Genomic DNA, 12,500 nt, shown 5'->3' with positions numbered 1-12,500 from the left:
AGCATCCTTTCTTTATCCAACCAGCCTTCCTATTCCATCTATCTCTCCAGTCAATCAGCCATTCAAACATGCAACTGTAAGAAGGCTGGCTTGATCTCGAGAGGAACGAAATGTCTTAAAGTCTTTGGATTTGCTTTCGTACTTTGAAAACCTTTATGAAAAAAAATCAAATATTAACCTGTGTTTCGAATATCTGTCTTAGAGGATTTGGTCAATTTCGAGTCTGGGACTTTTTTCTCTCAACCGCTGTTTTTTATTTCATACTGCAGTGATCAGAGTTCCATTACCTTTAGGAGTAGCTGATGAGATTATCTTTTAAATTTAAGAGTGACAGGCAGCTTGGTGCGTGGAAAAAATGAAAATATAACCGATGGGGATATCTTTGGTGTTTATTTCCATAGAGAGGCAAGACATGGCGGAATTTTAAAAAAATCAATAGGTTTCGTGTACTCATTCGAGGGGGAAGAAGGATGAGACTAATGGTCCGGTACGGGGCACGTCCACCGTCACGAACCCGTTAGCAGCCGCCAGTCAGAAGTCAGAGTTAGGAGTCTTAGTGAATAGGGATTCTGGGAGAGTCTAGAGTCAGAAGTCTGAGTGAGTTAAGTCTTGGCGAGTATGGAGTTGTGAATCAGGGTGAGTTGGGGAGTCACAGGGACTCGCCAGTCAAAATAAGTCAGAAGGCCTGACCTGGGGGCAGCCTTTAGAGTCGCCCCCGCGGGCCATTTGCAGTCTCGAAATTCGCGGGTCGCTACCCAGTGCGTGCACGAAGAAACTCGGGTAGAATGCCTCGATTTTTTTTTTTTTTTTTTAGGGGGGGGGGTTAGCTGAAGGTTATTTATGCTTCCTTCGGGAATAGGTTATACGAGGATTAAAGATTTGGGCGATCGTAAACTGAAATTTGCAAAGGGGTTTGTTCGTGGAAAATTCTATTTATTCCGAATCATCGTCTCTAATTATTAAGAGCACTGAATGTCGTGCGGTGATATTTCATTAGTGATTATTGCTTCTAGCCCTCCGATACCGAGGCTGATATACTATTATTGAACAAGAATCATTGCATTTGGCCAAACATTTTCGTGCCTTTTTCAAGCAGTGTAATGATTAAAAGCTTTTGGGTTCTCCGGTCGACTCTGCGCTCGCTGTGTTGTTGTTTTTGTCTTGGTTGTTTTATGGTTGTGATTACATTATCAGTCGTCATAACGATGATGATGATAACAGTGTAAGTGGTAATATAAGTAACTTTGTTGTATTATGTAGATTATTGTTGTTGTTTTTTATTATTATCGCTGTTGTTGCTGTTTTTATTTTGACAGTATCATCATTGTTATCTTCATTACTTTTATTTTTGTCCGCATAATTCCTATTTAACATAGAATAGAGAGAGAGAGAAAAAAAGAAAGAAAGAGAGAGAGAAAGAGAAAGGAAGAAAGAGCGAGCGATAGAGAGCAAGAGAGAGCGAGAAAGCGAGAACGAGAGAGAGAGAGAGGAGGCTAACGGGAAGGGCTTCGGCAGCGCAAGGAGCGGGGCGCGGTGGCGGAGGCTCTCGTCCGGGCCAGGGACGCTCGCAGGCCGGAAGCCAGCCGGGCCGGGTGCGTCCGCATGATCCCCGCGTCGTGTTTGCTTTAGTAGGGGCTACGTAGTCTCGGCCTACCATTGCCTTGTCTCTCTCATTTTCACCTCTTCTTTCCTTCTTTCTCTCTTTCTTTTTATATATTAATTACTCTTTTTCCTTTATCGCCGTTTTCCTACAGGAATGGCCACATCATTTACGTGGTAGACAGGAAAGGTTAAGGGCCGGTCAAAACACACACGCACACGCAGTTCATACCTATATACATCTATATATCTTAGTATATATGTATAGGCTCACAGCCTTTGATTTTATAGACTTATCTTCTTTTTTTGAAAAAGATTTTCTTGTCGAAGGTTCTCTCGTTTTTAGTATCGTGTGTGCGCGTGTGTGTAGGTGGAATGATAATGAGGGGGGGGGGGGGGGGTTACACGTGTCAATACAGGTGTGGATGGTTGATTATCAGGTGTTAACACAACCGAGAACAGGTGCTAAGGGCGGCATGGGTGTGCAGCTGCTCTACAGGTGTTCTTTTTTTGGTTCATTTTGAATCAAATGTAAGCAAGATTGAGGGAGAGAGAGAGAGAGAGAGAGAGAGAGAGAGAGAGAGAGAGAGAGAGAGAGAGAGTGGGGTGGGAGAATGAATAATGATCCTGTAAGAAATATTGATGATTACATTTAGTGTAATGAAAACACCGATGATAATAGTGATGACAAGGCCAATGCCGATTAGAATAATGATAACAGTAACGTCAGTAATGGTGATAAGGAAGAATAATGGTGAAAGAATTAAGATAATAGATAAAGGAAAGGTAATAGCTACACACAAATGTCCAGGCGTGTTTAACTCAAGAGGGAACTAGATGAGTGACGCAAATAGGAAAGAGTTTAAGATTCGCGAGCGCAGAAGAGACGGAGATGTTTCTTTTTTTTATTTATCTATTTATCTATTTGTTTTTAAGAGGGGTAGGGGGAGGGGGTATGTTCGGCGAGTAATGTAGGAAAAGAATAAGCGTGAATATGAAGCTGGAATGGGAGTAAGCAGCACTAATGCGCACTCTACATAAACAAAGGGAGGAATTAGAGAGGTAGGAGAAGAGGAAGAAGAAGGACAAGAACAAGGAAGAGGAGGAGGGGGGGCTAAAGGCAGGAGTAGGAACGAGGAAAGAAAAGACGGTCGGAGATACACGCAGAGAAAATAAAAAGATGACAAGATAGAATGGGAGACGAAGGGGGCGTGGGGGAGCGGGAGGGGAAATTGAATGGGGGAGCCATATCTTGCGTGAGGGGAGAGGTTGGAGTCGAGGGGAGAATTCGAGGGGAGGAAAGGAGGGTGAAGGGGAGGGAAAGAAGAAGAGAGAGGGTGGAGGGGAGAGGCAGGAGAAAAGAAGGGGGGGGGGAGAGGGTGAACGAACAAGGAGGGTGCAGATGGGGAGGCTGAAGCGAAGAGGAAGAAAGGAAGAAGAGAGGGAAAAAAGGAGGGGAGGGAAAAGGCGTAAGAAGAGGGGAGATGGCCAAAGTAAGGGGAAAGGGAGAGCCGGAGGGACGGAAAGACATATATACTCCTATAAAGAACAAAATGACAAGAAATAGAGAAATTAATTAGTTGACAGACCGACATACATATAGATGGATTAATAGATGGATAGACAGACAGATAGACAGAACAGACAGACAAAAACAAAAACAAACATCCCGGCTCTCTGCCACCCTAGGCTCGGTAGAGGGCGGGCTCTCTGGCAGACAGGGGGGGGGGGATGGGCGATTTGCTTATCGTAAATCTCGCGGGGACGAGCTGTTCACGGAGGGCGTGTTTCGCTCGTTCCGGCTTTTGTGCGCGATCGGGGTGACGCCGACACGGAGGGGGGAGGTGGCGACTCGGGGGAGGGGGGATGGTTGTGCTCTTGGGAAGATTTTTTTATTTGTATATTTTTTTCCTTGCGTCATTTGTGTAATATATTGTTGTTTATGTTGATGAGAAGGATAATTTTGTTTTGTAGGTCATTAGTTAATGTACTGCTGTGCGATGACCACTTGCTGTCATTGTTATTATTTTTTATGATAATATCATCACTATCATCATAATAATATTCATTATGATTATCACATTTCTTTATCGTTATAAATGAAAATCCAAGAATATGTTAAACACGTTTCTTGATAACGTGAGATTAATTTGAAATTAATCAGAGGCCAAACCTGTTTTTTCATTCATTTTGACTGCCTGGCATCCACTTCACCTTTCGGTTATTTTACTTGTTTTTTTCGGTTTGTTATGGGTATTATTCTTATTGTTGCTGTTATCACTGGTATCATCATTATCACTATCACCTTCATCATTTTCATCATCGTTATCTTCATATTTTTTTATAGATATAATTTATATTATCACTGTCATTGCCGGTACCTTCATTACCATAATCATCATTTCCTTATCATTGCCATCTTTATTATCACCGTTATTATCGTCACCATCATCATCATCATTGCCATCATTATTGTCACCATCATCATCTTTGTCATCAAAATCACCATTATTTTCATTATCATTACCATCATTATCGTTCTCATCCTCATCCTCATTATCGACCTTATTCTGCCTAATGCCAGGTAAACATGATAGATATTTGCCATTTGGCAGGTAGGGGAAGTAACCATATATGATTATAAACGAAAAATAAGGAATGAAATTTAACTCTCTCTCTCTCGTGTCGGGTGCCACAATTTGTCAAGTCGTATCGCGTGTGGTCGTTAAGGCGTGGCGAGAGTCGTTCCGTTCCCAGTGACACTTGTCAAGCGGACGGGTCGCCTTTAACTTTCGCCAGCCTTTTAATTCCTCTCTTCAAACACCCATTTCTGTCGCTTCTGGTCTTCGCTCGCTGGGTCCAACTCTCGCCCCATGCCTGAAGCTTTGCTGAGTAATATTTCTTCTTTTCCACCGGCCAGTTTCCTCTTGTGATTCTTTCTATGCTTCGGATCCCTCTCTCCCATGTCCTCCTTTTCCCTTCCTTTCTCTATCCACTTTACGTCTACGTCCTCTTTCCCCCCTCTTTGCATCTCCATCTCTGCGCCCGCCTCCACTCTTGCAGATCTGTCAGTTAGAGCTCATGGCACCTCGCTGTTAATTGTGGAGGCGGTGGTGGTGCCCACACGTCACGTGGGTGCCACCAGGTGGGTGACAGTTGCTGCTTTATGTTGGCACCTCTTTGTTTTGCGCGAGCACGTGCTCTTGCATGCCTCCAAGTGTTGTCTGGAAGTCGTTGTTGTGTATGGTAGTAGTAGGCCGTGCAGATTAAGTAGAAATACTATTGTTGCCCTTTTTTTTACTTTTATTAAAGTCTTTTCCGTTGGATTTTCTACGTGGTCGCTGTATGTGGCATATCCGTCTGGTTCCGAGAGGGTGTGGATTATAGGCTATGAGGGAGTTGGGGTGTCTAACTCTCCTCCCCGTCCATGGGTTGTCCCGGGGCGAGGGTCAGCTCAGATTCTGCGTGTGCCCTCTCCGGCTGCTAACAATAGTGCGGCCTCAGCATGCAGTGACGGGCTATTTATGTTGGTTCTAACCCTTACTATATATAACCGATGGTGGGGGTTGTGTCGGAGAGGGGAAGGTGGGAGGAAGGGGTGTTGATTGTTGGCCAGCTGTTCACCTGTCTCGGGGGAGCAGGGAGGGAGGAAAAGAATGAAGGCGCAATATGATGAACACAAAAGGATAAAAAATGCGTCAGGCGATGCAATTGGTATTAAGGCCTCCTTTCCCGTCATGAAGACGCTCAAGCTTGTATTCGCTGTGATATCATTACGTCTGCTTCGATTGTCGTGCCGTCGATAATAAACCGTGCATGAAGAAGGCCCATTATAGATCGTCTTTTCTAGTCAACCGGATTTCTTGTCAGTCGTGTTATTTATGATCTCGGTATTGGATTGCTTCCTCGTGGGCGACATAACGGGACTTTTTCTTGCCTGTAGGTGTAAGCTGTCCTTCATTTGCGAACAGGTGTAAGAGCAGAGAGAGAGAGCGAGAGAGAGAGAGAGAGAGAGAGAGAGAGAGAGAGAGAGAGAGAGAGAGAGAGAGAGAGAGAGAGAGAGAGAGAGAGAGGGGGGGGGGTGTTAAACCCTGTACATTTTAAATCACTGCAATTGCTGGGGGAAATCTCCAGGTAAAGGTAGTCCAGTTTAGAGCAGTGTCTTTGCAGAAACTTGTCGAGATCTCTGGCTGATAGTTCACGAGCGCGGATCGGGCCGTACGAGCAACAGATGGTGTAATAGCGTCTGGGTCACATGCATGATGCCTTGCTCGGACTCGACTCCCAAACTGTGAAACCCTCGCTAGGGAGATTACCGAGAAAGCCTTGAGATAATCCGATAACCGTGCGTGTGTTTACATGTTCATTATTTTTTTGTTTATTACACTTCCCCGGCGAAATGCCTAAGGAAATCCCAACTGTATGATAAGCTGGGCGATGGCAATTAGGCGCATGTAGGGAAAAAATAAATTTATCTGAGAGGCTGGAGGAAAGATGCTGTTATCCAGGGATGGGAGGATCAGACGGGTGTACAGATGGCCACGAAGGGAAAATCGATTCGGAGGCGACATGAGGTCAGGTTCGATATCAGCTTTCAAGGAGTGTTTGCATGTTATCGTACCCTTTCCGACTATGAAGGACTGCGATTTTTCTTTATCTCTCTCTCTCTGCGTGTGTGTGAGAGATATATAGAGAGGAAGAGAAGTAGAGGAAATTTGTTCAATTTATCGTTTTGTGGCCAAAAAAGTTCACTACCACCGTTATCTTTATTAGATAGCATATCATATTACAAAGTAATATTCAAATGGCACGGACGATCTATCCAATGCCCTTTAGGATTTGGCGTTGATTTTCAAGAGGCAAGCGCGGATTACTTCCTTAGGCCGACTGCTCACTTATCCTCATCCCGGTGGCGAGAAAAGAAACAGTTTCTTATCCTCTGGCTCTCACATCCCGGAATCCGATTTTGGGTTGTTACTAGGATTTCTTATGGTGAAGAATTATGTTTCCAAAAACTGGGATTAGTTTTCGCAAAATTAAAAAATAATCGACAAATGTATGCAAACTAGATACTTGGAAATTTATTGGTTACCGTAACATAGACAGTCGGTTGATTTGGATGTGCTATTTTCCGTCATAATAACAACACTTTCCCCTCCGAGTGACAACGCAAGGAAGCTCATGCGAGTCCCCCATGAGGAATGAAAAGTGACGACGTGTGCAGCGCCTTTAATAGCGCAGCGGGTCGGAAAGCGTCTAGCAGGGACACTACTCCATTCACACGCGCCTTGGCCTTCATAGAAAACGTAACGGCAAGGGTTCATAACAGAAAACGAGTGCTCGCCCGCACAAACTAAACTAAACGTATACTTGCCTACTAGCTGATGTTGGAAATATTAAAAATGTGTTCAGCAAATGATAACCACTGCTTGAAGTGATTATGTTTTTTGTCTTTGGAAATGCAATATATGAAACAAATATACCATAGCTAGAAAAATGTATTTCGCTCTTGTTATTCTTTTTATCACATTTGTCCATATTGCACCGAGACTAATCTATTATTTTATTTTAATCCACAGAATGCCGGCCCAGCACCATCCCCCATAGGACAGATGCCCCCAAGTGACGGCATGGGTCCAGGGGGTCCCATGCCCCCAGGGTTCTTCCCGGTGAGTCCCGAGTATCTTCCCCCTTTTGCTGGTGTAGCCCACCACGCCTTCTCCTTCCCAGACCTATTTTCTTGACTCGTTCTCTCTTCTACATGGCCCTCCTTGTTCCCCGACCTTATTTCCTGTCATGCCACAAACCTAGTCATCAATGGACAATGGACACTTGTTGATCACTTCTGCAGATCGCATGTCACGCTCACAACGCATTGGTACCTCGTTCTAATCAGGGGACGATTTTTCCCATAATTTTTTTTTATTAGGATTTTCTCTTACTACATCGCAAATCACTTACCCTTGTACACTGTAAAGTGCGTCGTTCCTTTACATTATTGAACATGCTCTATTGCAATAACACAACAGTGAATCTAGATTAATACCCATTTAATTTTGAAATATGTCGACAATGGCCCACTAAACTGGATCTGCTAGTTTCATCCATGACGTAAGAGCTAGGAAATCACGATCCTTTTCGATTGCTCTCTTTGCTTTACGCAAAATATTGCATACAGTCTTGGGACTTTCCACGCCTTGTTTTACTACCATGCGTTTGTAAGTTGTCGATTTCAATTATTTATCTCTAAGAAGATATTTAAAGCCATTCTAGAATTTTAGTTACACGTGTAGGCTTGTAAGATCGTGTTGTCTAGTACACAGATATCAGTTAACACAAAATACCTTTTAGAGCTTCACCAACAAACGAAAAAGTTCGATTTTTTGTGATCGGCAAGTATTTCTGAAGTCGAAGGAAAAGGAAATTTATAAACAAAAATATAGACAAGACATCTTTCATTCATGTTCTGTTGTTAGGTTTCGAGATATTCCAGAAACCATTAAACAGAGAGTCTACACTCTACCCATACTCACACTCTTGTGTCATGTCCTCTTTTACCTCGTCCCCTTCAATTCTATTTTACCTCCCGTGCCCCCCCCTCCTCCCTTCCTCCTATGCCCGTTCCTGCCCGGCCTCCAGCACGAAACAACAGCACCTTTGGCACGACACAGGTCGTCGCTACTCTCACATTTTGCACAACTACACATTGCTTGACCAATGCTCACTTTCTCTCTCTCCCTTCCCCTCCATCCCTCTCTTCTCCCTCTCCCTCCTCCCCGCACATACCACCATAAACCCAACTAGAATTTAGTACCATCTAGAGGTAAGTGGTGGTGGGGTGGTGCACGGGGTTCTCTGTGACCCCTTGTTGATAGGCCTGGCATGGCCCACCAACGCACCGGACGCACCACTTTCAACGTTTTATGTTTTCTTCAGACAGATTTTAGAAGAAAAAATATAATGTGTTCTCTACCTTTCGGTTTAATTTGGATTAGTTTTTTATTTTTTTCGTTTTTGGTTTTGGCACATTTTTTCTATTTAATTCAGGTATATCCTTTATTAATTAATATCCAATAATTGATGATCTTAAGATGTAAACTGTAAAGTATTTGAGTTTGTATGATTAATTCATAGAGTTTTATCGTCTATATTGACACTGTTTGAGCATATAGGTAAAGATTTAAATACTGTAATACTGTTTGGCTGAACTGTAGTATAATTGACATTTTCGTCAAGTCTTTGTAGCGCACACATAGAATTTCTAAAGATGAATTGTATGCAAGTAGAATAAATGAGAGTTGTGTAGGAATACATGCTCAGCCTTGAAAAGTAGAAGTAATGTAGATGCTCCAACTTTAATTGCTCGAAACAGCTTCAAGTAGTATAAAAGAAAAGAATTTTTTCTTCAGTTTCCCCTCTGCTGCCGCTCAATCGTTCGTTTCCTCTATTTCTGTCTTCCCGCACTCGTGTTCGTTTTCTGTGGTGAGAGTCCATGCATGTTCTTTTTTTTTCTTTTTTTTCTAAAGAGAAATCAGAATACTCTTTTATCGTGAGCACCGGGATGTTCCTACTCTTCAGGGTGTCCATATTACGAAAGCACTGTTACATAGTATATAAATCACTGTGTCACGCCATTTTAGAAAGTTTACCAAGTTCCTTCTGGTTGACCCATGCACACTTTCTTTATTTTTTTCAATGGTACTTGCGAAGTTTTGACAAATACCATCCTTACGAGGCCTTGGGTATTTTCCTTGACATGTTTGTGGTATCTGATGGGATTTAGTGTGGTTTTGTGATGAGGTTTTGTTGTGGTTGGACCCACGGGTTCTCTTCTGGGCCTGGGGATGGCCGCCCTATACCGCATGATGGCGCCTGTCATGTTCACTTTGCATGATGGAGAGACTCACTCGCAGTGTCAGAGTGACGAGTGGTTTTCGGTGCTGTCACGCCGGACCGCTGTTTTTTTAAGGGTTACCCCTCCCTTCCACCGTCACTCTTCCTGCCGTCCTACTGCCGCTGCTGCTGCTGCCGCCTTCACGTCACAGCGCCGTGGCTGCTGCACTATTTGCTAGACGCTTCTGTAGTTCTCGAGGCCAGCATTAGCCTCCCTGTCTTCAGATAAACCTATTACCGCCCTTAGAGCGCGTCTGTCAACTCCTCCGAGACTGCCGCCGCCGCATGTCCTTCCTCACTCATGTAGAGTTTAGAACGTAACTGTAAGGAGCTTTAGAAAACGGGTCTCCACTTCAGAAATTAAGGGGAAACTATCTTAGAATATATAATTTGTAGCATTTACATAATCAATAGTCTAATTTCATAGATATACTAATTATAAATGTAATTTTGCCTGTTACAGTTACTTATATTAGTTACCAGAAGTAATGACTGAGTGAAGGCTAAAAAAAAAGAATTTTACAATAAGCTTAGATAAAAAGATAACGAGTTGTGGACGGTGGGATGACAGGCGCTTATCACTTACAGACGCCGGGTATGAGACCATCCCCAGGCCCAAACCCCCCCTCCCAGGCCTCCCCCCATCCCCCTGGGGGTCCGGGGGGTCCAGGAGGGCCGGGGGGGAGCCCCATGCACATGAACCCACAGGTAAGCCATACATTTCTCTCGTTAGCATGAACACTTACCCGAGAGCAGTGTGGTGGCCGCTACACGAGGGCGACACACTGCTGTTGTAGCAGGGCGTAGTGTGGTGACCACAAGTGAGGGGCACACACTACGGGCGTAGCTAGGCGTAGTGTGACCAAAGGAGGGATACATGCTTCTGGCACAGCAGAGCCAGGCAGACCGGAGAAAGGTCGATGCATGCCTTGCAAACCTCCTGTAGGTGATACTTTTACTTGTAGTGTAATTTGTGCTTGGGACAATCCGCGCCACCAGAGGAATCAATCTCACTCTGAGTGAGACTGACTTGTGACGCCACGGGAGAGGAATATGTGTGCTGAACATGTCGAAGGACCGCATATCTCGCCCTCTCCTTCATGGTCGTGAAAGAGCGGCACTTTCAAGCGGCTGGAGAGACACATCGTGAAAGATACTTACTCACGCGTGCGACAATTACTCAGCTGTCACTGTTTCCGTTAGAAAAAAAATAGAGAAAGAAAAAAATAATATGAATTCGAGTGACATGTTGGCATAACTCTTCTTCACCAATATCATTACAATTCTTTTAATAGACCTCATTTCCTTTAACGATAGCCTTTCCTGATCAAAATTGTCCGTTGTTCCTAGGCTAAACCACGTCGTCAGAAGTGCTTGCTCTCACCACAGGGACCGTTGTTAGGGTCGGGCCATGCGGTACCGAGCCAGCGCCGGCGCTTAGTGCAGTGATTCTCGTTTTTCCCGTGACTTTCGTGACGGAACGATGCATTTCGAAATTAAGGACTGTAAAAGGACGCTTTCTGGGGGTGACCAACGCATTTTACGAGCGTTACTACCCGTTTTATATCTTTTACTTTTTTAGTTGTATATATTTATTCATTTACTTGAGAAAAGGGAAACGTATTAATGCAATCGTCGGGGGGAGAGGGAGAGAGAGAGAGAGAGAGAGAGAAAAGAAAGAAAGCAAGAAAGGGGAGGAAGAGAGGGGAAAAAAACTTAATTTTCATTTTATAATCAAGTAATGGGGATCTGAAATAGTTATTCGCTTGTAGGAAAAATGCTTAATTAATTATTAGGTCTTAAGTGTGTCTGATTAGATTAAAGCTGATTTTGTTATAATAGGGGAGGAAGATTTCAGATGCCCTGGTAGTGCTTGCAGCATCTCTCAAAAGCAATTCATGTATGAATATCTTTGCCTTCCATTACAATAATAATAATAATTATTATAATAATGATAATAATGTAAGGATAACGGTATTAATAATGACTAATAGTGATGATATCATTCCTTTTCCTCTTCTTCATCTCTGTCTTATTATCCTTCATCTTTTCCTTGTTACCATCATTGTTTTAAACCCAATTAGTGTTATGATTTTTATCACACAGCCTCATCATCATGATTGTATTTGGCGACGATGACATATGCCTTTCTCGTACTATTATAGTATTTTGACCTCTGAATACAACCAGTAATACTTTGACCTTAAGATACAACTAATAATATTCTGACCTTCAGATACAACCGACCGAAAACTCAAGTACTGGAAATATTGTCAACTTTTTTTTTACTTTTTTTTTTTTTTTTTTTTTTTTTTTTTTTTTTTTTTTTGTCTACTCGAAACTAAAAAGTCTTACGGATCGGGTGAGGTGCTTTGCGACTGCCACACGAACCGACTGGTGTTCAGTACATGTCGAAAGATAGTTTCGTGTGGTACAGCTGACCTACTTGCTTTTAATGTGTCCTCATAATGTACCGCCGCGCCTGCACCATCTCGCCTCGGCTCTCAGACTCTCTCTATTCCAACGCAGGGGGGCGGGGTTGAGAGAGACAGTGGGGGGAGGGGAGAGGGAATGGGGGAAGGAGAGAGGGAAAGGAAGGGGATGGGAATGGAAGGGATAGTGAGTGATGGAGGTGATGGAGAAGGGGGTAGGTGAGGAAAGAGAAAAAGGGCAGAGAGATAAAGACGAAGGTGCGCAAAAAAATAAGCCAAAGACACACACACACACACACACACACACACACACACACACACACACACACACACACACACACACACACACACACACACACACACACACAGAGGGAGAGGGGGAGAGGATGAGGGAGAGGGAGGGGGAGGGGGAGGGAGAGAGTGAGAGAGCGAAAGGAAACCCCATCCTGTCAAAGACCCCCTTCCCCCCCTCCCCCATGTAAGGCGCATCGTTTACCGGGCATGAGCGCTTGGCAAATCGCACGACACCCCCCGATGCCCACCGTCAGTAGCCCTACCACTCGGTGTCATTATCGC

The 12,500-nt window shown here is 43.9% G+C and overlaps 1 protein-coding gene and 1 long non-coding RNA gene across 27 annotated transcripts in view; one reads left to right on the top strand and one right to left on the bottom strand.

The window, feature by feature from the left end:
• The window catches only part of Ssdp (Sequence-specific single-stranded DNA-binding protein), a 171,151-nt gene that overhangs the window by 92,184 nt on the left and 66,467 nt on the right, over positions 1 to 12,500 (top strand). For 14 of the 26 annotated variants that reach the window (XM_086541812.1, XM_086541802.1, XM_043008384.2 and 11 more), the window contains 2 exons: positions 7,179 to 7,268; positions 10,081 to 10,200. In XM_086541812.1, the coding sequence (XP_086397938.1) occupies positions 7,179 to 7,268; positions 10,081 to 10,200 (210 nt within the window). The remainder of the gene's footprint in view (positions 1 to 7,178; positions 7,269 to 10,080; positions 10,201 to 12,500) is intronic. The other 12 variants (XM_086541817.1, XM_086541811.1, XM_086541815.1 and 9 more) reach the window with 1 other exon arrangement.
• The window catches only part of LOC147470985 (uncharacterized), a 28,779-nt gene that overhangs the window by 9,587 nt on the left and 6,692 nt on the right, over positions 1 to 12,500 (bottom strand). The window lies entirely within an intron of this gene.

The sequence above is a fragment of the Penaeus japonicus genome, unplaced genomic scaffold (genome assembly GCF_977035675.1).
Source record: "Penaeus japonicus unplaced genomic scaffold, GWHDUDI00000001_assembly GWHDUDI00000011, whole genome shotgun sequence".
Classification (NCBI taxonomy): domain Eukaryota; kingdom Metazoa; phylum Arthropoda; class Malacostraca; order Decapoda; family Penaeidae; genus Penaeus; species Penaeus japonicus.
This window is presented reverse-complemented; position numbering and strand designations above follow the sequence as displayed.